This window comes from Eulemur rufifrons, chromosome 2 (genome assembly GCF_041146395.1).
Source record: "Eulemur rufifrons isolate Redbay chromosome 2, OSU_ERuf_1, whole genome shotgun sequence".
NCBI lineage: Eukaryota > Metazoa > Chordata > Mammalia > Primates > Lemuridae > Eulemur > Eulemur rufifrons.
Window position 1 is genome coordinate 92,687,614 of NC_090984.1, and position 27,549 is coordinate 92,715,162.

Below are 27,549 nucleotides of genomic sequence, written 5' to 3' on the forward strand. Positions count from 1 at the left end.
CAGAGCTCTTTTTTACAACAGAGGGGTCCATTTGCTGTTCTCTGTCAAACATATCTTGCTCTTACTCTGAAAACCTGTATCTTGCTCTTCATCTGTAAACCTATCTTGTCCTTCCTCAATAAACTTTGTTTCACACTTGCCTTGCTTTTAGTATGTCTGGTCATTCTTGGGCCAAGAGCACACCAAGAACCCAGAACAGACAGGATTATTGACCCTGAACCCCAACAAGTAGGAGTACATATTTAATAAAGATACTACATGTATTCATTATATGTAAATCAAAATAAACTAGTAAAGTGTGTACTGAAAAAGAACCACTGGTTCGTTGGAAAGATAAAATAGATGTCCCAGGCAAGCATGGTTAAAGAGGAAAGAGGGAAAGTGAAAATACACAATATTAGGAAAGAGAAATATACAGACTACATAGATATAGAAAAGATGAAAATAGTTCTAAAAGAATATTTTGTAATTCAGTTAGCAATAAATTGAAAATCTTAAAGAAATACATTCTCTCCTAGAAAACAATATGACAATATACAATCAAATCCAGAAAACCCAAGAACTCTCTAAAAAAAAAACAAATTTAAAAATAATGAAAGTACATTAAGATATATATTAATAGATGCCCTCACAATAAATATCAAATTCAAATAAATGCACAATAAATGCACAATAGAGAAATGGAGATATGGAGAAAGGAAAGGCTTCTTGGTAAAATCAGAAGCTTTAAGGATTTGTAGCAAAATTTCTCCACTTTTCCAGTATTAAGTAAAGTATAAATAGTACTAACAGCTTTAAACATTAGGTAATGTTAAAGTTATCAACAAATAAAACAATCATTTTCATTATCAAAGAAATGCCTATACTTCAGGAAATTCTTACTTTCTTCTTGTCTAAGTCTAATCTCCATTGAAAAAAGTCATTGATTGCAACTTTTCCCTCCAGATGTTTCAAGGGTCTTTTTTGTTCCCAATACTTTTCTTCAGTTTGGGATGATTCTTGAGCAGTATCTTTATAAAGGTAATGCAGCTGCTCCAGTCGCTTAGTGAACATCTGAATTTTCGGTTGAAGGTCTTTGGTTTTCTGTAAGAAAAAATATATTAAAAAATTCCCTGATGGTCCATGTTTTCTATGTAGTTTCAAAACTATGTGCAAGTTCAGTTTACATCAACATTGTAGTCACATTAAGTTATAAGTAGATGAACAGGGAAAACTAAGATTTGACACATGTAAGTTAGGTTACAATATAAATAGAAAGCTTTGATATACAAAAATAATATAGTTTGGTTAATACTGAGAAATAAAGTTGTATAATGAATTTTAAGAAAGCAGAGTATAGGGTGGACACAGTGGCTCATGTCTGTAATCCTAGCACTCTGAGAGGCTGAGGCAGGAGTATCACCTCAGCCCAGGAGTTCAAGACCAGCCTGAGCAAGAATGAGACGCCATCTCTACAAAAAATAGAAAAATTATCGGGTGCGGTGGTGAGTGTCTGTAGTCTGAGCTACTTAGGAGGCTGAGGCAGGAGGATTGCTTGAGTCCGGGAGTTTGAGGTTGCAGTGAGCTATGATTATGCCACTGCAATTCCAGCTGGGCAACAGAGTGAGACTTGGTCTCAAAAAAAAAAAAAAAGAAAGAGTATTAAAAAAAATTGGAATTGTACACAGACTACTGTCTAGCAGGTTTCACTAACACTTTGAATCTAAGCAATATACGGTTGTCCCTCAGTATCTGTGGGGGATTGGTTCCAGGACCTTACATGGATGCCAAAATTCAGGGATGCTCAAGTCCCTGAAATAAAATGGGACTTTGAGGAAATAAATAAAATAAAATAAAATGGGACTTTGTATATATAACCTATGCATACAATGTAAATGCTATGGAAATAGTTTTGTTTTGTTTTGAGAAAGAATCTCGCTCTGTTGCCCAGGCTAGAGTGCCATGGTGTCAGCCTAGCTCACAGCAACTTCAAACTCCTGGGCTCAAGTGATCCTCCTGCCTCAGCCTCCTGAGTAGCTGGGACTACAGGCGTGCGCCACAACGCCTCGCTAATTTTTTTCTATTTTTAGTTGGCTGGCTAATTTCTTTCTATTTTTAGTAGAGATGGGGTCTCACTCTTACTGAGGCTGGTCACAAACTCCTCACCTCAAGTGATACTCCCACCTTGGCCTCCCAGAGTACTAGGATCATAGGTGTGAGCCACCACGCCCGACCAGGAAATAGTTGTTATACTGTATTGTATAGGGAAAAATGAGAAAATAAGGAAAAAATGTCTGTACATGTTCAGTACAGGTGCAGTTTTTTAAAATTTTTGATCCCTGGTTGGTTAAATCCACAAATTTGAGGCTGGGCGCTGTGGCTCATACCTGCCAAAGAGCATGCTGCTGGCAAATGCCAGGGCTGGAATCCATACTGGGGCTCTGTGCTCTTCATAACCATGCTATACTACCTCTGATATAATAATGGACCACATCTTCTCTTCTTTTGTGTTAGTAATAAAAATTAGGTAAAAATTATAATTTGGAGCCACAGGGTTTACTAAATTGGCTAATATTAAAATTTACATCTTAAAAAAATAAAATTGGAAAGAATAACTTTTATGTCAATACACTTACAGATTTCCAAGGTTGCTCATTTGCACCAATTTCCTGAATCCTCTCTTTCACAGCTTCCTCTGTGGCTGGTATGGGGACGGTGCCGTCACCTGGAAGAGTAGCCAACTGACCAAAGAAACTCTGATATTGGGATTGTGCAGTTTTAGTTTCCCAGCCAAATGAACGTGGAGGTCTGTCTAACTCAGATGTTTGTTTTTCTTTATGGACCAAATCTTGTTCACATTTATCCCATATTTTCTGCTCATTTTTTGGTCCTTCGGAGTGAAGAATGTTTCTCTCAAAGTTCTTGGACAGGATGCCTTCACCCTTATCCTAAGTGTGCCAATATACAGGTTAAACTTTCCATTTGAAATTTAATACAGAGACATCTACTTCCCTTGTTTTGAAATATAAATACAATCACAACACAAAACATCAGGAGCCCCCTCTGATCTCTGTCCTCTTCATGTACATGCTTGTTTCTGAAAATTTTCAATGACCTTTCTCTAGCTTCCAAATTCTAGAGAAAGACTTAACCAATTGATGACTTATCTGCCTAGTTAATACCTTCTTTTAACCGATGCCTTCAATGTAGTTTGGCTATATTCTTTTTTTTTTTTTTTTTTTTGAGACAGAGTCTCGCTCTGTTGCCCGGGCTAGAGTGCCATGGCATCAGCCTAGCTCACAGCAACCTCAAACTCCTGAGCTCAAGCAATCCTCCTGCCTCAGCCTCCCAAGTAGCTGGGACTACAGGCATGTGCCACCATGCCCAGCTTTTTTTTCTATATGTATTTTTAGCTGTCCATATAATTTCTTCCTATTTTTAGTAGAGACAAGGTCTTGCTCTTGCTCAGGCTGGTCTTGAACTCTTGAGCTCAAACAATCCTCCCACCTCGGCCTCCCAGAGTGCTAGGATTACAGGCATGAGCCACCGCACGCCCAGCCTCCCTTGTGCTTCTGTAATCATCCTGCTTTCATTGCAAATATGACAGGAAAAAAAAAAAGAGAGAGAGAGAGAGAGAATAAGGCTTATACTCCTTTCCTCAACATCCCACAAGAGAATTCTACCTTTATGAAATTCTACCTAGCCTTCTTGCCACCTTCAGCTCTGGGAGCTGAGTAAGCAAGTTCTGTTTCTGGGCTTTTTGTCATGTGAAACTGAGAAATAGGAGAGCTAGAATTGTTGAAGTAATGAAGAGTCTGCATCACTAAAAGCCTAGAAAAAAAAGGTAGAATAAAAGAGAAGGGGAAGAAAAGGTCCGAGCTGCATGGGCTCTGATTATGGAAGTTTTTCAGAGATGTGAGAGATTAGTGAAGTAAAAGAATGTAAAGAAGTGGAAAAAAAAAAAAAAAAGCGTTACTGTGAATTACTTAAGAGAGGCAAATAAAAGTTAGGATTACTTTAAACTACTTTTGCAGTAGTTCATGAATTCTTTTTAATGAAACCCCTCACACTAATTGGATCATATAAGGAACCTTGTTTTAGGTTCAGATTATGTAACAAAAGTCTAAGGATTCCATAATAAATGTTTACTACTTCCTTGACAATAGTCTGTCTTACATCCTCTTCTACCAGACTTGTGTAATGCCTTCTGCTCATCATACGAATCACTGTCTATTGGAGACCAGGCTCACTTCCTTCTTCTAAACCCAACTCATGCCATAATTTTAGACGTTAATGGCCAATGTAGATGACCCACCAAACAATTTAGCTTTGTGATTCCTGTACCTCAGTTTCAATGACTTTTACCTATGCCCCTCTTCAACCACCTACAGCCAGATTCAGAAACCCTGAAACTGTCAGCAGCAGGAACTAATCCATGTCAGAAATTTAGAACTCCAGTATTTCACTCTTTAACCATGCCTCCCCTCCCAGTTCTCTCACAGCCCTATTCTCTCTGTCCTCTTCAGTATCACAGAGACCTTTAGATCCCTCTTGTACTTTCTCTCCATACATCAGAAAGGTTTCCAGTCCACCCTGCTTTACTGCTTCCTTTGATCTTCTCCTTTGAAGAGGACCAACAAACTAGTGGACATTTACCAGTTACCTCCTAGAGTAACGCAAGGTAATAAAAATCCTGTTTCTTCAAAAATCAATCAAAATTTGTTCTCACCTTCATCATGAAAATATCCAAGGAATCTTCTTGTCCTTTCATATGCATATAAGGGGTGAATGTGTTAGCACCAGAGAACTTTTTCTTCAGAAAATCTGCTCTTTGCTCTGCCTTTTCTCTTTCAAGCAGATGTGCTCTGTGTAAGATAACAATAGCAATATCACGAAACCAACTCAACCAATTTTCAAACTTCACTTAAAAATAACAAAAGGAAAAATCCCCCATTTAAAACATTAAATATATGTATCAAGTAAAAATGTATTTCTTATGAAAAGAGCTATGTAGTTATCTAAGCATTTCTAGGGTAGGCTAGAAATGGTAAAGAAATGGAGAGCAGGCCGAGCGCGGTGGCTCACGCCTGTAATCCTAGCACTCTGGGAGGCTGAGGCGGGTGGATCGCTCAAGGTCAGGAGTTCGAGATCAGCCTGAGCAAGAGCGAGACCTCGTCTCTACTAAAAAATAGAAAAAAATTATCTGGCCAACTAAAACATTTATATAGAAAAAATTAGCCAGGCATGGTGGCGCATGCCTGTAGTCCCAGCTACTCGGGAGGCTGAGGTGGTAGGATCACTTAAGCCCAGGAGTTTGAGGTTGCTGTGAGCTAGGCTGACGCCACGGCACTCACTCTAGCCCGGGCAACAAAGCGAGACTCTGTCAAAAAAAAAAAAAAAAAAAAAAAAAGAAATGAAATGGAGAGCAAAACAACCCAGTGTTAAGTCCTGTAGTTGGTCGATGTTGAAACGTTTTTTTTTTTTTTTTTTTTTAGAGACAGGGTATTGCTCTGTCACCCTAGGCTGGAGTGCAGTGGCATGTTCATAGCTCACTGCAGGGATCAAGCGATGCTTCCACCTCAGCCTCCAGAGTAGCTAGAACTATAGGTGCCTGCCACCAACACTTGGCTAATTGTAGAGATGAGGGTCTTGCTGTGTTGTCCAGGCTGGTCTTGAACTCCTGGCCTCAAGTGATCCTCCTGCCTAAGCCTCCCAAAGTGCTGGGATTACAGGCATGAGCCACCATGCTGGCCTCCTATTTTAATAATACCTGAATGGAATCTTCAATTAGGATTCAATGAAGGGAAAAAGAAACTAAAAATAATGATTCTCGATAGAGAATAGCATATGTAAAAATTTGTTTAATCATCAGATATATAAATAGTTTAGATATAAGCAGCTAATTATTTGGTTCTTGTTTTGATTACCAATTGCTAGGTATTGGTAATATTTTCTACCCTGAATCTAGGTTAAAGTTTTGGTAGATCTTCCATGGGTTTTTATATCCTCTTGTATCTAAGAATTACATCCTACAGAATTAGTAGATTTAAATTAAGTCAAAAGAAATTATCCAAATTATCTAAAGAGAAAATTTTAATTCAAAAAATCATGTTAGAGACATACAGATTCTACATTACAGACATATAGTGGGGTACACTAAAAAGGTTTAACATGTCTATAATCACAGCCTTAGAATGAGAATAGAGATAGAATGGGACAGAAATAATATTTGAAAAAAATAATTCCCAAGAATTTTCCAAACCTGATAAAAGACATCAATTGACACATTCAGTAAGCACTATAGATCCTAAGCAGGATAAATACAAAGAACGTCACATCAAGATACATTATACTCAAATTGCTAGCAATTAAAAGCAGTTAGAGAAAATCCACATTACCTTCAAAGATATGTAACAATAAGGCCAGGTGTGGTGACTCACGCCTAAAATCCTAGCACTTTGGGAGGCTAAGGTAGGAGGATCACTTGAGGCCAGGAATTTGAGACCAGCCTGAGCAACATAGCGAGACCCTATCCCTACAAAAAATATGAAAATTATCTGGGCACAGTAGCATGCACCTGTAGTCCCAGCTACTTGGGAGGCTGAGGCAGGAGGATCACTTAAGACCAGAAGTTTGAGGTTGCAGTGAACTATGATGACGCCACTGCATTCTAGCCCAGGCAACAGTGAGACCCTGTCTCAAAAAGAAAAAAAAAAAAAAGATACAAAAATAAGACTGATGTTTGACTTTTCAACAGAAACTATAAAAAGTCAGAAAATAACTGAATGACATTCAAAAGTGCTGAATGAAAAAAACCTGACAACCCAGAATTCTATGCTTGGTGAAATTGCCCTTCAAAATTGAAGATGAAATAACATGGTTTCAGAAGTTAAAAGGAAAAATTCTCTTTCAGAGAGCATGCTAGGCTGGTCCAAAGGTAGTGAGTTATCTCAACTGATTGTTCACAGTCAGTTACAGATTGAACTCCTTGTTCTACTCTTTCCTTCCTTCTCACTACTGCACTTGACTAGTCTGAGCAAAAAAAGAAGAAAAGAACTACACTATAAGAGAAACACATGGGGTAAATTTTCAGGATGAAGGAAAATTATCCCTGGTGGCTGCACAGAACTGTAGGTTAGAATGAAGAGGAAAGAAAGAGTAAATGTGTAGGTAAACAGAAATTAATACTGTCAGTTAATAAACTATATCATGTAATTCACAACATATGAAAAAGTAAAATATATCATACCAATAGTACAAGGGCAAGAAATGGTAAATGGAGTTAAACTGTCATAAGTTTTTTATTTGGGAGGTTCATAACAGTATTAGTCTAAAGTAGAATGTAATAAATCAAATATGCATTTTGTAATCACAAATCCAGGGCAAAATCTAATAATTTAAAAGATATTAAAAACTTAATACAGAAGAAAAATGAAATAACAAACTTTATTAATTCAATATAAAGTGGTAAAGGAGTAATAAAGGAACAGAAAACAGGTGGAGAAAACAATAAGTAACAAATGATAGGCTTAAATCCAACAATTTCAATAATTACTTTAGAGACAGTATAAACATTTCAATACAAGACTATTAAACTGGACTTTTAAAAGAAAACTAATGTTAAGCATTTTCAAGAGACATACTGTATATATAAGGACACAGAAACATGTGAATTAAAAAAGGAAAAATATATATCATATAAACATTACCCTAAAGAAAGCTGGTGTAGCTATATTAATATCAAGTAAACTTTAAAGCAAGAAGTTTATATTAGATAAAGAGGGATATATTTCATGATAATAAAAGTAACAATTCAACAAAAAGATATCAAAATCCTTAATCGGGCTGCAAATAATTTAAAAATATATAAAGCAAAAGCTGACAGAACTAAAGGAAGAGATACAAATCTGCAATCATAATTGGAAATTTTAACATACTTCTTTCAGTAACCAATAGAACAAAAGCAAAAAGTGTTAGGCCTAAAAATTTAGTCCTAACTACACTAACTGAACTGAAAGAATAAAGGATCTGAGAACCAGAGATGACCTAAGAACAATCCTTTGCCTCATGTCTTCTCCAGAGTTCACTCTATAAGAGCTCCTTCCAGTCCTCCTCTCCCCCTTCATAACTAATAGGTGTAGGGTTTCTTTGAAGTAGCTGGCACCAGAGAAAGAAAGACAAGCAGAGTTGAAAGGGATAAGTAAAGAGGCTTTATTGGGGCGCTCCCGGGTGGGGGTAACGAAACCCGAGAGAGGGACCCGGGCGAGCCTCACAGTCCCACGAATGGAACTAGAGAAGCCACCCCGCCCAGAAGTCCGAGTGGGTTTATATAGGTTCTTAGGACTGGGGGATGGGAGCTTCTTTGGCCAGGAGATGTCGTCGTGAGGAGTAAGGAAATTCTTTGTTTCAGCTTTGGGGGTATTGAGGGATAGGAGGGACTTCTTTTTTCATTAGGGAAGGGAGGGGTACCTGCCACCAGCCTTACAATAGGATGATGAAATCCTTTAAAAAACAACAACATGGTATGTGTGTTAGAGTTCTCGTGAAAAACAGGACATGTGTGTGTGTGCGCGCACACACATACAGACAGAGAGAGAGACAGATTTGTTATGAGGAATTGGCTCCTACAATTATGGAGGCTAGCAAATTCCAAGATCTGTAGGGTGAGTCAGCAAGCTGGAGACCCAGGGGAGCCAATGATGTAGTTCTAGTCCAAGTGTGAAGGCCTGAGATCCAAGATACCTGATGGTGTATTTCCAGTCTAAAGGCCAACAGGTTTGAGACCTAGGAAGAATCACTGGTTCAAGTACAAAGGCAGGAAAAAAGGTGATATCCAAGTTTCAAGACCATCAGGCAGGAAGAATTCTCTCTTACTTGGAGGAGGATCAACCTTTTTATTCTATTCAGGCCTTCAATTGACTGGATGAGTCCCACTCACATTGGAGAGGGCAATCTGCTTTACTTAGTATACCAACTTAATTGTTAATCTTATCCAAAAACACCCTCATAGAAACACCTAGAATAATGTTTGACCAAATACTGGACACCCTATAGCCCAGTCAAGTTGACACATTTAAAATTAATCATCACAGTGTGCCATACAGCCATGTTTCTCTTTAGCTCTGAAGACAAAAACAAAAAACATTCAACAAACTAGTAATACAGGGGAACTTCCTTAACCTTATAAAGGGCATCTACAAAAAACCCACAGCTTACATCATACCTAATGGTAAAATAACTGAAAGCTTTCCCCGACTAAGATCAAGAATAAGACTGGCTTCTCACCACTTCTATTCAACATTATACTGGAGGTTTGAACCAAGGCAATTAGGCAAGAAAAAGAAATAAAAAGCATCCAGATTGGAAAGGAAGAATTAAAACCATCTCTTTGCAGATACATGGTATTGTATAGAAAAAATCCTTAGGAATACAAACACACACACACACACACACACACAATTAGACCTAATAAACGAATTCAGTAAGGTTGCAGAACATAAGATCAATATACAAAAACCAATTGTATTTCTACTCTGTAAAAATAATCCAAAAGTGAAATTAAGGAAACATTTTCAACTATAATCCATAAAAATAAGATAGTAATAAATTTAACAAAAGAAATTAAAGACATGAAAACTGTCTTATACTGAAAACTATAAAACATTGTTGAATTAAAGAAGACTTAAATAAATGGAAAAACATCCCATGTTCATGGATTAGAAGATAATATTATTACACTGATATGCAGATTCAACACAATTTACCAAAATCCCAGCTGCCTCTTTTCTAGAAATTGACAATCTGATTTTAAAATTCATATGGAAAAGCAGGGGACCCGGAATAGCCAAAACAATCTTGAAATAAAAGAAAAAAGGTTGGAAGACTCACATTTCCCCATATCAAAACTTGCTACAAAGTTACATTAATCAATACAGCATGGTACTGGCATAAGGATAGAAATATAGACCAATGAAATAAAATTGAGGGTCCAAAAATAAAACCATAAATTTATAGCCAATTGATTTTTGGCAAGAGTGCCAAGACAATTCAGTATGGGAAAGAACAGTCTTTTCAACAAATGGTGCTGAAGACAACTGGATGGTTATATGAAAAAGAATGAATTTGGACCCCTACCTCCCATCACTTATAAAAATTGGCCAAAATGGATAAAAGATATAAATGTAAGTTCTAAAACTATAACTCTTAAAAGAAAATATGGTTGTAAATCCTCGTGATCCTGGATTAGATGATGGTTACTTAGATCTAACACCAAAAACACAAATAGCCAAAAAATAAAAATTAAAAATTTCATTAAAATTAAAAACTTTTTCCTTGAAAAGACAACACACAGATTAGAAGGAAATATTTACAAATCGTATATCTAATAAGGGTCCAGTGTCCATAAAATATAAAGAACACTTACAACTCAACAAAAATACAAATAACCTAATCTAAAAATGGGCAAAAAAATCTGAATAGATACTTCTACAAAAGAAGATATACAAATGGCCAATAAGCACCTGAAAAGATGCTCAACATCATTACTCATTAGGAAAATACAAATTAAAATCAAAATTAGATGCCACTTCATACCCACTAGAATTATATATAATTTTTAAAAAGACAATAACAAGTATTGGTGAGGATGTGGAGAAATTGTAACCCTCATACATTACTAGTGGGAATGTAAAATGGTGTATACCTGCCTCAGAAAACAGTCCAGCAATTTCTCAAAAGTAACTTAAAAAGATTAAACAAAGATTTACTATATGACAGCAATTGTACTCCTAAGGCATATACCTAAGGGAAATGAAACATATATTCATATAAAAGCTTATAAAAGAATATTCATAGAAGCTTTATTCATAAAGCCAAAAACTGGAAGCAACCCAAATGTTCATCAAGAGATAAACAAAAAGTGATATATCCATATAATGGAATATTATTCAGCCATAAAAAGGAATGAATTACTGATTAATGCTACAACATGAATGAACCCTGAAAACATCATGGTAAGTGAAAGAAGCCAGACAAAGGCCATATATTTTGTGATTGCATTCATATGAAATGTCCAGAAAAAAGAAAACCCATAGAAACAGAAATAAATTAGCAGTTGCAGGGGCTGGGGGAGGATTGAAATGGGGAATGACTGCTAATGGGCATGGAATTTCTTTTGGGGGTGAAAATGTTCTGTAATGAGATAGTGGTGATGGTTGTAAAACCACTGAATTGTATACTTTAAATTGAATCTTAGGTTATGTGACATATCTCAATATAAAGTGTTTTCTTAATGTAATAATGTTGGGTCAGGCATTAAGTGAAATTTTACTATACTTAAATTCTGTGATCAATCAGGAGTATAGAGTTCATACACTATTGCAAATTTATGACAAAAGACATGTTTGAAAACAAACTAGAAAATTCCCTACCTTATCTGGTTTTCTAGTTCTATAATTCGTTCAGTTAAATCCCAGTTGCCTCTTTTAAGACTCTGAATATTGGTGTTTTTCAAAGACTTAATTCTGGTTAGAGAAGCAGTAAGTTCCTGTAGGTCCTTGATATCATCTTTCAGGGACATTATCTGGAACAACTGTTGCATATTATTTTCTTTGTAACTTTCTAGCTCAGTCTTCATCTCTTGCAGTGAAGTTTCTTTTATGGAAAGTTTTTTTTGAAGATTTCTTAGCTAATGATAAAGGGAAAGTGTTAAAATCATTTATCATTTTGGATTTTAAAAATTTATGATGTTAAATCGTTACGGGTATTTAAGTTACACATTATTATACATTAAAGAAAGCCTTTCTAATCTACTCTTAACTGTATATTCCAGTGTTAAATACATTTTAAAAATAAAATAAAATTGGCATATAGGGTTTGAAATGAGTGATGTTATTCTTATCAACATTAAAGTTGTTCAAGTCTTATTACTAGAATAAATTATACCAATAATGGATTTTGTAATTCCTGGAAGAAAAGAAAGAAATATTTGGTGCTTTGGCCAAAGATGTTTAGCTTTATGATGTGTGTAAAGGGGAGTGTGTTCACAGGCCACTCTTCTAAGGAGGAGTCTATGTTTATGCCACTTGGTTCCTGGTCTAACTTGTGCTGATCAGAGAAATATATAGTGAAGTCAGAAGAAAGAGCAAGGCTTAAATTGGTTATATATATTTTAAGTCAAATAAAGGAAAGAAGAGACGATAAAGTTATGAAGAGAAGAGTGATGGCTTGTGGCAGGAGAAGCAACACAAGAGAGCCAGCAAAGGGTACTGTAGGAAGAAGAGACCAAAAAGGATTGGAGGGGTTAAGGGTAGGTTGGGGAGGGGTGTACAGCTGCTATGAAGTGGTTTATTCATCTCTAGATAACATTTAAAAAATCTCTGCTCTTCTGATAAGTGAAGGGGAAAAAAGTGAGCTACTGCCAACATTCAAAGGTCCATTAACTTTTAAACCAATTTGTTAGTTCAAATTTCTTAATAGGCTGCATGTGATCCTGAGAACAAATGAGTGAGTGGGGGAGAAAAAGAAAAATTTGGAACATTGTAAAAGATTATTGGCTTTATTACTAGAAAAAGTTCAGGACAATTTTGTTATTGAAAAAAATTACATTAATTTGAAATGCTGTATTTCCTAGCAGCAGAGGCTATATGAAGATCAAGCATTTTGAATTAAATTTTTAGTCCAGTATGTACATATGGTGTTTTTTCCTATGTCTAAAAAATTCTGTGAAATTACAACAATGAATTGAATGAAGCTTCTATGTTTTCATTCAAAACATACCTTCCTGTTTTTATTTATTTATTTATTTATTTATTTATTTTGAGACAGTCTCACTCTGTTGCCCAGGCTAGAGTGCCATGGGGTCAGCCTAGCTCACAGCAACCTCAAACTCCTGGGCTCAAGCAATCCTCCTGCCTCAGCCTCCCAAGTAGCTGGGACTACAGGCATGCGCTACCATGCCCGGCTAATTTTTTTCTATATACTTTTAGTATAGAAAATACTCCAGCTATTTTCTTTCTATTTTTAGTAGAGACGGGGTCTCGCTCTTGCTCAGGTTGATCTCGAACTCCTGAGCTCAAACGATCCACCCGCCTCGGCCTCCGAGTGCTAGGATTACAGGCATGAGCCACCGCACCCAGCCAATGTTTTTAAAAATTATATTGCCATTAAAACACATTTCAGCAAGTCTAGAGAGTTTATAGAGCAAGTAATATGGCATAGCAGAAAAACTTCAGAGAATAAGACAGACTGTGGCCACAGGCAAATCAGTTAGATCCTGCAGTCCAGACCTAACTTTTTGAAGTTACCTATTTCAATTTCTACCTAGATCACCCACCAGTATATTCAAATACAAAATGCAAACATTTAGATTTTTCTCTACTATTCACCACCAATAAGCAATTCTTTCCTATTTTCCCTATTTCAATAAATAGTAATACTGTCTTTGTTTGTTCATATTGCCATAACAAAATATACCCTTAAACTGGGTAATTATAAATTCAGCCTTTTAAAGTATATAATTCAGTAGTTTTTAGTATATTCACAAGTTGTTCAACCATTACAACTATCTAACTCCAGAACATTTTCATCATCCCCAAAAGAAACCTCATACTCATTAGTAGTTATCCCTTACTCCCCTCTCCTCTCAGCCCTTGGAAGGCACTAATTTACTATCTCTACTGGTTTGCCTATTTTAGACATTTCCTATGAATGGAATTATATAATATATGGCCTCTTCTTTCACTTAATATTTTCAAGGTTCATCCCTGTTGTGGCATGTATCAGTACTTTCTTTTTCTGAATGAATAATATTCCACTGTATGAATATACCATATTTTTCTTATCCACTTATCAGTTTATGGACATTTGAGTTGTATACACTTTTTGGCTTTATGAATAATGCTACTATGAACATTTGTGAACAAGTTTTTATGTGAATATTTTTTCAATTCTTTTGAGTATCTAATAGGAGTGGATTACTGGGTCATACGGTAACTCTGTTTAGCTTTTTGAGTACATAACATTTTTGAAATGACATTTGGCTGGGTGTAGTGGCTCCCGCCTATAATCCTAGCCACTCTGGGAGGCCCAGGCTGGAGGAACACTTGAGGGCAGGAGTTTAAGAGCAGCCTGAGCAAGAATGAGAGCCCATCTCTACTAAAAATAGAAAAATTAGCCGGGATGTGGTAGCTCGTGCCTGTAGTCCCAGCTACTTGGGGAGGCTAAGGCAGGAGGATTGCTTGAGCCCAGGAGTTTGAGGTTGCTGTGAGCTAGGCTGACACCATGGCACTGTAGCTCAGGCAACAGAACAAGACTGTCTGAAAAAAAAAAAAAAGAAAGAAATGATACTAATTGGTTGTGATGTATTTTTCTTTAGCTATAAAATTTAGGGGGAGGGAGAGGAAGAAAAAAAATAAAAAAAAATAAAATTTATATTGCTTCCATTAACCTCCTGCAGAACCAGCTACATCTACCAGGTTTCTACTGTTTGCCTTATTATTACACTATGACAAGAAAAACATTTTATCTGTATAAACATAGTCACATTCCCTCACAAATAAAAGTTTCCATCAAAAACAATCTAAAAAATACTGGCAAAACACATACATTTATCTTAAATTTAAGACGCCAGGACTTACACATATTATCAGTTACATTTTTTCAACTCATATTTATTACCACTGTTGCCCACCTCATACTACTATGTAAGAGTTTTAGCTCAATATCATATTGCCTAAACTAGATAACATAATCACCAACTGAATAGGTTAATATTTATACTTTCTATATCTGGCTTTCTCCAAATATAGCTCTTTTGCACCTGTTTTTCCATTATTGGGCAGAAAAGCATGGTAATTATTTTTGTAGGTCCCACAAAGAGATAAAGTTAATTAGAATAGAAAATTTTAAAATGGTGCAGTGAAGAGAAAAACTGCCTTATCAAGACAATTGTGTTCTTGTGACATTAAATAATAGGTTATTGGAAAGGGAAAAGATGATTCATGCTGAAGCTCTACTAAAATCACTAAATTTTTTTAAAAAGTAACTAACATAGGGAAACCATGCAATAACTGTCACTAATTTCTATTAAATTTGGAAAATGTCAGTAGGAACTCTGGAATACTTTTTACTATATATGGTATCTAAAACCATGTCAAAATGAGATTTTGTAGAGCCTTTTAGATATCTGCTTTGACAGATATAAAAAAATTATAATTAGCGAATGATTTATCTACATGTAGACAGTCACTTTTAAAAATACTTTGAGGCCGGGCGCGGTGGCTCACGCCTGTAATCCTAGCTCTCTGGGAGGCCGAGGTGGGCGGATCGTTTGAGCTCAGGAGTTCGAGACCAGCCTGAGCAAGAGCGAGACCCCATCTCTACTAAAAATAGAAAGAAATTATATGGACAGCTAAAAATATATATAGAAAAAAAAATTAGCCGGGCATGGTGGTGCATGCCTGTAGTCCCAGCTACTCGGGAGGCTGAGACAGGAGGATCGCTTGAGCCCAGGAGTTTGAGGTTGCTGTGAGCTAGGCTGACGCCACGGCACTCACTCTAGCCTGGGCAACAGAGTGAGACTCTGTCTCAAAAAAAAAAAAAAAAAAAAAAAAATACTTTGAAACTCTTGAAACTAATTTACATATTTTCTTTAAACAAAGTACCTGCAATCTTTTTTGCCAAGTGGGTTTAAAAGATTTTAAATGAATTACACACAGATATAAACCTTAATCTAAATCAAAATTATCAAAAATCCCAAATTTCCAAGTATTAATAGTACGTTATAATGTAGAGGAAAAGAAGAACAATGCCACCCATAGTTAAATTGCTACAGTTTTCAGAGATTGGCATCACATTTTTATGAAAGAAAAGATAACGTAAGAAATCTCTCAAAGATGTCATAAGATTTCTTGTGTTTATATAACCTTCATTTATTTTAAGCTTTATTCACTTTTCTATGCTAAGAGATGAAAAGTATTAGCATAAATAAAATGGAAAGAAATATATATATACACTTATCTATATATCTACATCTATACTTACATCTATTTATTTTTATTTTTACTTTTTTAAATTTTTATTTATTTATTTATTTGTTTATTTAGAGACAGAATCTGTTGCCCGGGCTAGAGTGTCATGGCATCAGCCTAAGCTCACAGCAACCTCAAACTCCTGGGCTCAAGCGATCCTTCTGCCTCAGCCTCCCGAGTAGCTGGGACTACAGGCATGTGCCACCATGCCCGGCTAATTTTTTCTATATATATTTTTAGCTGTCCATATAATTTCTTTCTATTTTTAGTAGAGACGGGGTCTCGCTCTTGCTCAGGCTGGTCTGAAACTCCTGACCTCGAGCAATCCTCCCGCCTCGGCCTCCCAAAGTGCTAGGATTACAGGCGTGAGCCACCGTGCCTGGCCTATACTTATATCTATTTAAATGAAATCTGGAATCAGCCTATTGACAGATGAGATAGCAGAATAGTACTTTAATAAGGTCCTGGGCAGAAAAGAGGCTGCAAAAATTAAGAGCACTGTTATGGGCCGAGTTGAGTCCCTCCAAAATTCATACTCTGAAGCTCTAACCCCACAGCACCTCAGAATGTGACTGTGTGTTAAGAGGTAGTACAGACATAAATAGTCATATCATAGTACCCTTAACAATGACAGTGGCCTTTAAGCTTCCAACCATAGTTATCTATAAGACTATTTCTTGGAACAAAATACTAAGAGTAGTTAGGCGCATCTAAAGAATTACTATAAGCACTCTCTGCTCTTCATCACAGAGTGGAAGTCAAGGCATTTCCTACAAATATGATTTCTTTTGTTTTTATCCATTGAGGTCACTCAGATGTTTCAATAAGTATTAAAACTAGTGGCTATTTGCCATTTGGTGGTATATTGAAAATAGGAACTCATCTTTTCCACTAAAATGTTTAATACTTGTAATTATTATATAAATTTTGAGCATGTAATAAACAATGTTCTAATACTCCAGCATTTGGCAGTCAACTCAAAAGCAACTAACTGTGTACCATCTTTTCAAAGGGGGTTCTCTGGCAAAAGACAGATTTGGGTCTAAATTAATTTTCCTCAGTGATGACAGAGTTCAATATTGAGGAAAAAAGCAAAACTCAGTTACTATTTTGAGCCCTTTATCAGAATGTTTCTCTCTCTTTTACAGAGGAGATAATTTTCCATAGTGTTTTATTTATAGATAATGATATATTAATACCTCAGTTAAAAGATTCTTGTTTTTCACCAACAAACGAGCAAGGTCAGAATGGACTGGGTCAGCTGCCCTTTTGTTGTATATGATTGGGTTCCTGGTGGGAACCACTTCATGAGATGGATCAAAACAAGCCTATGAAGAGAAACTGTAAATTAATTAACATGTACCCTATGGATCAAAGCCCATAATGTTCTAGCCCACACAAATGCAAGTAAGTAGTACTAACTATAGAATATAACTTTAAAATATTCATTTTGAGATGCTACCCTAACAAACACAATAGGTCCCAGGAAAACAATAAGTAATATATTGACCTAAAATGATATTTTGCATTTTTCTAAAAATTATTACTTACCTGACAACAATTTATAACATCAGTCATAAGTAAATGCACAAATCTAAATAGACACAATTTCTGAGAATATAGGAATTGAGAAAACATACATAAAATCTCTGGGGATGGGGTGGGGGAGGGGATGGGGGTATGCCTACACAATGAGTGCATTGCGCACCGTTTGGGGAGTGGTAACACTTGAAGGTGCTGACTCGGGAAGGGGGGGTGGGGAAGGGAGGGATATATATCTACATGATGGGTGCAATGCGCACGACCTGGGGAACAGACACGCCTGGAGCTCTGACTTGGGGGGAAAGGCGGTACAGGAGCAACGTATGTAACCTGCAATTCTGTATCCCCCATAACAAGATGAAATTAAAAAAAAAAAATCTCTGGGGAAATTTTAATTCACATCTAATAAAAACTTTATAGAAAATTCAGCTGTTAGAAGTCATTGATGAAAGATTTACCAGTAATTGTTATTTTGGTTACAAATCAATTCCTATGCACAAAATAGTTTTTTTTTAAAAATCTGATTTCAGTAGATCAATATCAATTTTGTGGGTTTTTTGAATTTCAGCATATTATGGGGGTACAAAAATTTAGGTTACATATATTGCCCTTGCCCCCCCCAACCCCCGAATCAGAGCTTCAAGTGTGTTCATCCCCTAGACGGTGCACATCGCACTCATTATGTATGTATACACCCATCCCCTCCACCCCCCCACTCTGCCCAACGCCCAATTAATGTTATTCCTGAATGTGCTCTTAGGTGATGATCAGTGAAACCAATTTGATGGTTTTTATTACACCTATATTGAACATAAAAATTAAGGAATATTTACCTATAATACAGTATCTCCCCCTATTGTCAAAAGAGTATGCAACATTCTAAATTGTAATTAGTATAACTTTAAGAAAGAAGTTTATATGAGTCAAATGATACTTAGAAAAATGTATTAATCTAAATCACTAAAAAGTATATAAATGCACCACATTGTATCACATGGTGCTTAATGTACTAAAGGAACAAAATATATTTTTATAAAGTTAACAGGTTTTAGAATTAATTTTCTGACCTACCAACATACTAGGTACAAGGACTTGTACAAGAGAATACAAAATAAATATGTATAAATGTTTAAAGAAATAAAAAAGAACTTCAAATATATGAGTAAGTCACAAAAGATCATAAAGAATAAAAATATTGGGAAAATAACCAACTATGATTCTAGAAATGTAAAGTATAATAATTTTAATTTGAAAATTGTATGGATACATTAAAAAGTAGATTAGACCCAGCTGAAGAATGAGTGAATTTAAATCAAAAGAAATTATCAAGAGGTCAGCATATAGGAAAAAATACACAGTAAATGTGAAGGAGAATTTAAAGCCACAAAGAATAAAATGTGAAGGTGTAACATATCTTTAAGTGGAGTCCAAGAAGGATATAATTTTTAGAGAATGCAGAAGAGGCAATATTTGAAAAAATAATGTCTGAGAATTTAACAGAATTGTTGAAAGATACCAATCTAAGTGGGCTAGCAAAAACAAATAAAAAGAATTCCTTATCTATACACTCGTAATGAAACTGTAGAATATCAAAAAGAGAACTGAAAAGTAGCCAATGGAATAAGATAACCAATAAACAACAATCAGACTGGTAAGTGGCTTCTCAACTGTAACACAGAAGGTACAAAACAGTGGAATTATATCTGTAATGTATTAGAGAAAAATACCTCATCTTATGTTGATTTTAAGAGGCATAAATTTTCACATTTTCTTATCTTTGCAATTGGGGTGCATCTTAAAGCTGATGCCACTTCACTGTGAATGCTTTAGCTGGAAACATACTTTTAAATTTAACAATAGTGAATAAAATCACTATTGTGATTAAAAACACTATTGTGTTTTTTTGTTTTTGTTTTTGAGACAGAGTCTCGCTCTGTTGCCCAGGCTAGAGTGCCATGGCATCAGCCTAGCTCACAGCAACCTCAAACTCCTGGGCTCAAGCAATCCTCCTGCCTCAGCCTCCCAAGTAGCTGGGACTACAGGCACTCCCCACCACACCTAGCTAATATTTTGCTTCTATTTTTAGTTGGCCAGCTAATTTTTTCTGTTTTTAGTAGAGACAGGTTTTCACTCTTGGTTGGGCTGGTCTCCAACTCCTACCCTCAAGCAATCCTCCCGCCTCCGCCTCTGAGTGTTAGGATTACAGGCATGAGCCATCACACCAGTCTATTGTGTTTCTTAAAATAAGGAAATATGGTAACTGTCCACTAGAATTTTATACTGAATAAAGTTATAAGATTAAGGGGCCAGGTGCAGTGGCTCACATATGTAATCCCAGTACTTTGGGAGGCTGAAACATGAGGATCACTTGAGGCCAGGAGTTCAAGGTTACAGTAAGCTATGATCACACCACTGCACTCCACTCCAGCCTGGGCAATAAAGCAAGACCCTGTCTCTACAAAAAAATTAAAAAATTAGCTGGGTATGGTGGTGAGTGCCTGTAGTCCCAGCTCCCCAGGAGGCAGGGAGATGGCTTGAGCCCAGGAGTTCAAGGCTGCAGTAAGCTATGATTGCACCACTGCACTCCAGCCTGGGTGAAAGAGTGAGATCCCATATGTAAAAAAAAGTTTAAAAAAAGGGGAGGGGGGGCCAGGAATTGTGGCTCATATCTGTAATCCCAGCACTTTGGGAGGCTGAGGTGGGAGGATTGCTTGAGTCCAGGAGTTTGAGACCAGCCTAGGCAACATAGCAAGACCCCCCTCTCTAAAAAAAAAATTTAAAAATTAGCCAGGCATGGTGGTGCATGTCTCTAGTCCTAGCTACTCTGGAGGCTGAGGCAAGAGGATCACTTGAGCACAGGAGTTCAAGGTTACAGTAAGCTATGATCACACCACTGCACTCCACTCCAGCCTGGGCAATAGAGCAAGACCCTGTCGCTTAAAAACATATATTAAGAGTAGAATAAAAACATTTTAGACAAATAAAAATTGAGTTTATCACTAATAAACCCTCACTTAAAAAAATTCTAAAGGATGCACTTCACTTAGAAAGAAAATGAACTTACAGGCCGGGCACGATGGCTCACACCTGTAATCCTAGCACTCTGGGAGGCCGAGGTGGGAGGATCCCTTGAGCTCAGGAGTTGGAGATCAGCTTGAGCAAGAGCGAGACCTCATCCCTACTAAAATTAGAAAACTTAGCCAGGGGCAGTGGCATGCACCTGTAGTCCCAGCTACTTGGGAGGGAGGCTGAGGCAGGAGGATCGCTTGAGCCCAGGAGTTTGAAGTTGCTGTGAGCTAGGCTGACGCCATGGCACTCTAGCCCGGGCAACAAAGCAAGACTCTGTCTCAAAAAAAAAAAAAAGGTGGGGAGGGGGCGTGGAAATGGGACAAATAGGATGAACATGTTATGCTGATAGAAATATCCAAGCCAAGTACAGTGGTGTGCACCTGTAATCCCAGCTACGTGGGAGGCTAAGGCACATGGATCATAGTGAGACCCCTATCTCATTGAAGAAAAGAAGAAGAAATAAATCCAAATAATCAGTATTATAAATAACTGTACATGTACTAAACTTTCTACTTAAAGCAAAGATTATCAACATTACTCAGAAAGGAAAAAAAAAACCCACATGTTAAGAGTTTATGGGTAAATAACTTACGGTATAGTCATACAGGAATACTACAAAATTATGGAAATTATTGAATAATTATACATACATCAACACAAATCTCACTAAAGAATCAAGTCACAAAAGGATAAAAAGTTTAATTCTATTCATATAAACTGTTAAAACAGATAAAATTAAACAATATTGATTAGGGATGGATATACATATGGGTGATAAAAGTAGAAAGTGAAGCATGAGAATAATTGGCATACAAAAAAATTCAAAATATATACTATTTTGAATTTGAGGTGAGAGGAAAGGGATTCAATCAGGAAGGGGCACAGAGGAAACTTCTAAGTTACTGGTCCTGTTCTATGAAGTTGGGTGGTGAGTTTATAGATATTATATTTGTTTTATTATCTACTCTGTGTTTATACATTTTATAGCCCTTTTCTATGTGTGGCATATTTTAAAAAATAAACCTATACACATAACTACTTTTAAAAGAGGTATATATTCAAATACATACAGTTGGTCTTCCATATCCATGAGTTCAGCATCTGTGGATTCAATCAACTACAGATGGAAAATATCTTGAAAAAGTAAAAATTAACAATAAAAAATAATACAAATAAAAAATAGTAAAACTACTTGTATAGCGTTTACATTGTATTAGGTATCATAAGTAAGCTATAGATGATTTCAAGTATATGGGAAGCTGGGCGAGGTGGCTCACACCTGTAATCCAGTGCTTCAGGAGTCTACGCCGGAAGATTGCTTGAGGCCAGGAGTTCAAGACCAGTCTAGGCAACATAGCGAGACCCCATCTTTACAAAAAAAAATTTTTCTTTGTTTTAAATTAGCCAGGCATGGTTCCATGGGCCTGTGGTCCTAGCTACTTAGGAGGCTGAGGTGGGAAGATTGCTTGAGCCCAGGAGTTTGAGGTTACAGTGAGCTATGATCAGGCCACTGCACTCTAGCCTGGGTGATAGAGACCCTGTCTCTAAAAAATATAAATAAATAAATAAGTATAATAAAGTATATGGGAGAATGGACATAGGCTATATGCAAATTCTATACCATTTTATATAAAGGACTAGAACATCCATGGATTTTGGTATCTTGGGGGTAACAGAAACCAGTCTGCTGTGGATACTTGAGGCATGACTGTATATAAATATGAAATGTCCTATTTCAGATCAAAAGTGTAGTTTATTATATCTCAAACAAGAAACAGTACAATTTTTTTCTTTTCTCCCCACCCCCCAAGAAGCAGTACAATTAATCAAAGTATGCGCCTAAACTATCGACACAGCTTTGCCATTTTCACAGTAGTTTGTTTATGCCAGCAATGAAGAAGCCTGGACAGCAAGTGGTGATGAAATCTTGAAAGGCATTTTCCACAACTTGTTGAGAGTTGAATGTTTTTCCTTCAAAGAAGTGGTAGTCAGTTGGTGCAAGGTGTGGTGAATATGGTAGATGACAGAGAGTTTCCAAGTACAGCTTCTGTAGTTTGAGCAGTGTTGTTTGTGCGACACGTGGTCGAGTGTTGTCTCTGTTGACTGACCTCAACTGCTTAATTGCAAGTATCCTCATCATTTCATCCAATTGGTTGCGGTAGACATCCGCTGTCATTGATTGAACAGGTTTGATGAAACTGTAGTGGATAATACCAGTGATGGACTACCAAACAGACACCATTAGCTTTTTTTTGATGAAAATTTGGTTTTGGACTGTGTTTTGGCACTTCATCTTTACCCAACCATTGTGCCGAACACTTGAGATTGTCAAAAAGAATCTATTTTTCATCACATGTAACAATATGGTGTAGAAATGGTTCGTCTTTATGTCATGACAGCAAAGGCAACCTTCAAGAAAATTTCTCTTCTGATGCTTGTTTAATTCATGTGGAACCCATCTATCCAGATTCTTTACCTTGTCTATTTGTTTCAAATGGTCCAATATTGTTGGAATAGTAACATCAAACCTTGCGGCTAATTCACGTGTACGTTGAGATGGATTTGCTTCCACTACAGCTTTCAGTTCATCATTATCCACCTTGGTCTCAGGTTGACCATGTGGTTCATTTTCAAGATTAAAATCACCAGAACAGAACTTCTGAAACCATCAACGTCCTGTGTGTTCATTAGCCACATCCTTCCCAAACACTTCTTTGATATTTCAAGCTGTCTGCACTGCATTGGTTCCAAGACAGAACTTATATTAAAAAATAACACAAGTTTTTGACTTATCCATGTTTTCACCAAAATTGCTCTAAAAAAAAATTGAAAGATAATCACAAGCCAAAAGATGCATTTGAAAGACTGAGGATGGCCGGGCGCGGTGGCTCACGCCTGTAATCCTAGCACTCTGGGAGGCCGAGGTGGGCGGATCGTTTGAGCTCAGGAGTTCGAGACCAGCCTGAGCAAGAGCGAGACCCCATCTCTACTAAAAATAGAAAGAAATTATATGGACAGCTAAAAATATATATAGAAAAAATTAGCCGGGCATGGTGGTGCATGCCTGTAGTCCCAGCTACTTGGGAGGCTGAGACAGGAGGATTGCTTGAGCTCAGGAGTTTGAGGTTGCTGTGAGCTAGGCTGACGCCACGGCACTCACTCTAGCCTGGGCAACAGAGTGAGACTCTGTCTCAAAAAAAAAAAAAAAAAAGAAAGACTGAGGATGTACCTTCACAATGAAAATAAAACAGGAAGTGTCAAAGCAAAATGTCAGAGATATCGACTATCAAACTTAGTACTTAAGAAAATCAGACATTTCATATTTAATAACCTAATAGAATTCAATGTATATTTTAATATATACTTGGTCCCAAAGAAAACAAAAAATGTAATTTTTAAATTTACTTGTGAGGCCGGGCGCGGTGGCTCACGCCTGTAATCCTAGCACTCTGGGAGGCCGAGGTGGGCGGATCGTTTGAGCTCAGGAGTTCGAGACCAGCCTGAGCAAGAGCGAGACCCCACCTCTACTAAAAATAGAAAGAAATTATATGGACAGCTAAAAATATATATAGAAAAAATTAGCCGGGCATGGTGGCGCATGCCTGTAGTCCCAGCTACTCGGGAGGCTGAGACAGAAGGATCACTTGAGCTCAGGAGTTTGAGGTTGCTGTGAGCTAGGCTGATGCCACGGCACTCACTCTAGCCTGGGCAACAGAGTGAGACTCTGTCTCAAAAAAAAAAAAAATAAATAAATAAATTTACTTGTGAACTCAAGCTGTTTTATGATTGATTTAAAATAAATTTCATAAATAACAAGTTAAAAATAAGATTACAATTACTTTATGAATATAAACTTTATAATTTGATAATATACTGATATGTATTTTTATAGTATTCTTATCATATTACATGCAAAATGGCAAAATAATTTTTAAAATTCCTAGAGGGATTCATGAATATTTATATACTTGAAAGGAGTTCAACCACTAAAGATTGATAAAAACAGTCCTTTTATATAGTACCATTTACTTTTGAAGTAGTACATTTTCTTTCCTGGCAAAGGAACTAGACTTGTTTTCACTTAAAGCCACCAGGGGGAGGAAATAAAACATTCCTCTAATCCTCCATCCTTCCTCCTCACACCCAACTCAGACTTTATCTCCTAGGAGCTATAAAGTAAAGACTGGGTGGATCTTTCTAGCGGTCTTAAAAATATCAATGCAAGGGATATCATCTGATCGAAGAGGATATTAATTTCTAGAAAGATTCTCATTAGGGTCTAGTCCTAATAAAACAAGGCCATACACCAAGGTATATGGTACACTAGAAAGATAACAGAAGTCAGACTACTTAGTTCTGCCACTAAAATACTGTGGCCTCTCTAGTGTTCAGTTTGCTAATCTAAAAAACGATGGGATTGGATTAAATTAACTCAGAGGTTCTTTACAGCCCATTTTTATATTGTTTTGGGATTGTGGGTCTCAGTGAAATGTCAGAACCACCAAAATGGCGAAAATAAATAAAATCCATTTGAGGTTCCATTAGATTCAGTTGTTTCACTGTTCCCTGTTCTAGAGTCAAGCCAAGAATCAGAAGAGGTGGGAGAACATTGGATCTCATCTTTTGCATCATTCACTAGCTAGACACAAGGTGCTAACATAGGCAAATGGGCAAACAGAACTGAACTTTCCCTTTCTTCTAGCTCTCAGTTTGTACAGGAGATTGTTTGACCCCCACCTTCTGAGAATGGGGAAAAAATAAATGCCAGAATGCAACTCACCACTGGGCTATTTTTCAGAGATGTGTGAGCTGATAGATGCCTGACTTCTGGTGGCTTAGCTTCATGGGGACCATTGGTTTGGCCATTAGCAAGTCTTCCTGGATCTGAGTGGTTTAAAACCTGGAAAGGGCCTGACATGCTGGATATACAAGAAGCATGAAATATATCTAGCAATGGTGACCCAAGGTGCTGCCAAAGGGAGTTTTCATGGCAGTCAGGAAGAGATGCTGAGGTCTGCTTAGCACCAACGGCAATGCCTTTGGGAAGTTTTCACTTCAGATTCCCAGTGCTTAGCTAGATCTCAGAAGGAGCTGCCTGCTGAATTTGTTGCTTGGAGACAAAGCAGATCTGGTTTCTAAGAAAGCAAGAAAACATTGGTTAGACTGTAACTGGTTGAATATAGATATATGTACTTATAATAATACAATATTTAAATGCTACTTGTGAATCTTATCTTTAGATACCTGACTTGAAAATTTTCTTCATTTTCAATTTTTTTAAAATTTATTTTTATTTTTTTATTTTTTAGTAGAGATGGGGTCTCGCTCTTGCTCAGGCTGGTCTCGAACTCCTGCCTCAGCCTCCCAAAGTGCTAGGATTACAGGGATGAGCCACCTCACCCAGCCTTTAATTTCTTGATCAATCAGAAATGCTAACTGTATCTGTCAAGATTCAGCCAAAAGATAAAAAGTCAAACATGAGTTAATAACGCAGCATGTGATAGCTCATAGTTCTTTCTGCCCCCAGAGGAACATAAAATGTAATTTCACATTATAATTTTTATAAATTCAATTTCTCAAGAATTTCATTACTTCTTTAAATCCATTTTCCCAACCTAGTTCAATTCTATATATTATCTTTCCTTTCTAAAGTGAAATGAAAAGGAATTCGGAAAGGAATCTTCCAAAGTAATGTCCATGTTCCATCAAGCAATAGAATAGAGATTTCTTTTTTTAAGATCAGAGAATGTATTCTGAAAAAAAAAAAGTGGCATTTAGAAACTGTGTGATGGAGGGGCTGTATGTGACTGGATATGTTTCTTTTGCTGGGTAGTGACTCCTAGAAAATCGAACAGTCCCAGAATGAGAGGAATTTTCATAAGAGGAGAAAAAAATCAGGATTAGGTGATCTGAGGAATGTGGAATAGAAAGTATAAAGGCCTGTCTTTCTTTACAAACCCTGAAATCTGTTTTGAAATTCGTCTATTATGCTGCTGTGGGGAAGCTCAAAAAAAAGAAAGAAATTGCTCTATTCATTCATTCTAGGCCGAGAGCGGTGGCTCACGCCTGTAATACTAACACTCTGGGAGGCTGAGGTGGGAGGATTGCTCTAGGTCAGGAGTTTGAGACCAGACTGAGCAAGAGCGAGATCCCGCTCCCACTATAAAATAGAAAGAAATTATCTGGACAACTAAAAATATATAGAAAAAATTAGCTGGGCATGGTGGCACATGCCTGTAGTCCCAGCTACTTGGGAGGCTGAGGCAGAAGGATTGCTGAAGCCCAGGAGTTTGAGAGTTTGAGGTTGCTGTTAGCTAGGCTGACGCCATGGTACTCTAGCCAGGGTAAAAGAGCAAGACTCTGTCTCAAAAAAAAAAAAAAAAAAAAAAATTCATTCTAGATGTACTAAAGGCAATTATTAAAGTATAAATATCTCTATTGAGACTAGTCTTTTCCTCATTTTCATTATTTGATACCTAAAATCATTACTGGGTCAGTTCCTAAGAACCAAAGAAGAAAACCAAATAACTTAAAGTTTTGGTGAATGAAAAGGGAGAATAAACCACTCCTCAGTCCTAGAATGAGAATGATGCTGGAGACACAATTCTTGAGAATCTCATCTTTATTTCCTTACCATTTTATGAATCTTGTACTCTATTAAAAACAACTTTACTTAATGAGTTTCATATTGTCTTTAAGAAACAAGCTACTCTGTGGGCCAAAATATATCCCCTGAAGGATGAACATATAAATCCTTCAGTATCAGTTCAAGTACCATCTCCTCCAGGGAGCTTTCCTTGATGCCTGAAAGGTGAGCATAATCTCTCCTCCTAACTCTTATATGATCTATACTTTTCTTTTGACTGTTATCCTATTAAATATTATATTATATAAAAATTTCACCTTCTTTACTACATTAAAGGTACCTAAA

At 36.8% G+C, this 27,549-nt stretch overlaps 2 protein-coding genes across 3 annotated transcripts in view; both read right to left on the minus strand.

The window, feature by feature from the left end:
- Positions 1-27,549, minus strand: part of ESR2 (estrogen receptor 2) — a 196,949-nt gene that overhangs the window by 105,189 nt on the left and 64,211 nt on the right. The window lies entirely within an intron of this gene.
- The window catches only part of LOC138395101 (coiled-coil domain-containing protein 170-like), a 62,207-nt gene that overhangs the window by 19,201 nt on the left and 15,457 nt on the right, over positions 1-27,549 (minus strand). For both annotated transcript variants that reach the window (XM_069487545.1, XM_069487556.1), the window contains exons 4-9: positions 25,399-25,753; positions 17,207-17,335; positions 11,409-11,665; positions 4,709-4,844; positions 2,616-2,927; positions 883-1,083 (exon numbers count right to left, since the gene is read on the minus strand). In XM_069487545.1, coding sequence (XP_069343646.1) covers positions 883-1,083; positions 2,616-2,927; positions 4,709-4,844; positions 11,409-11,665; positions 17,207-17,335; positions 25,399-25,536 — 1,173 coding nt within the window. In that variant the 5' untranslated portion in view covers positions 25,537-25,753. The remainder of the gene's footprint in view (positions 1-882; positions 1,084-2,615; positions 2,928-4,708; positions 4,845-11,408; positions 11,666-17,206; positions 17,336-25,398; positions 25,754-27,549) is intronic.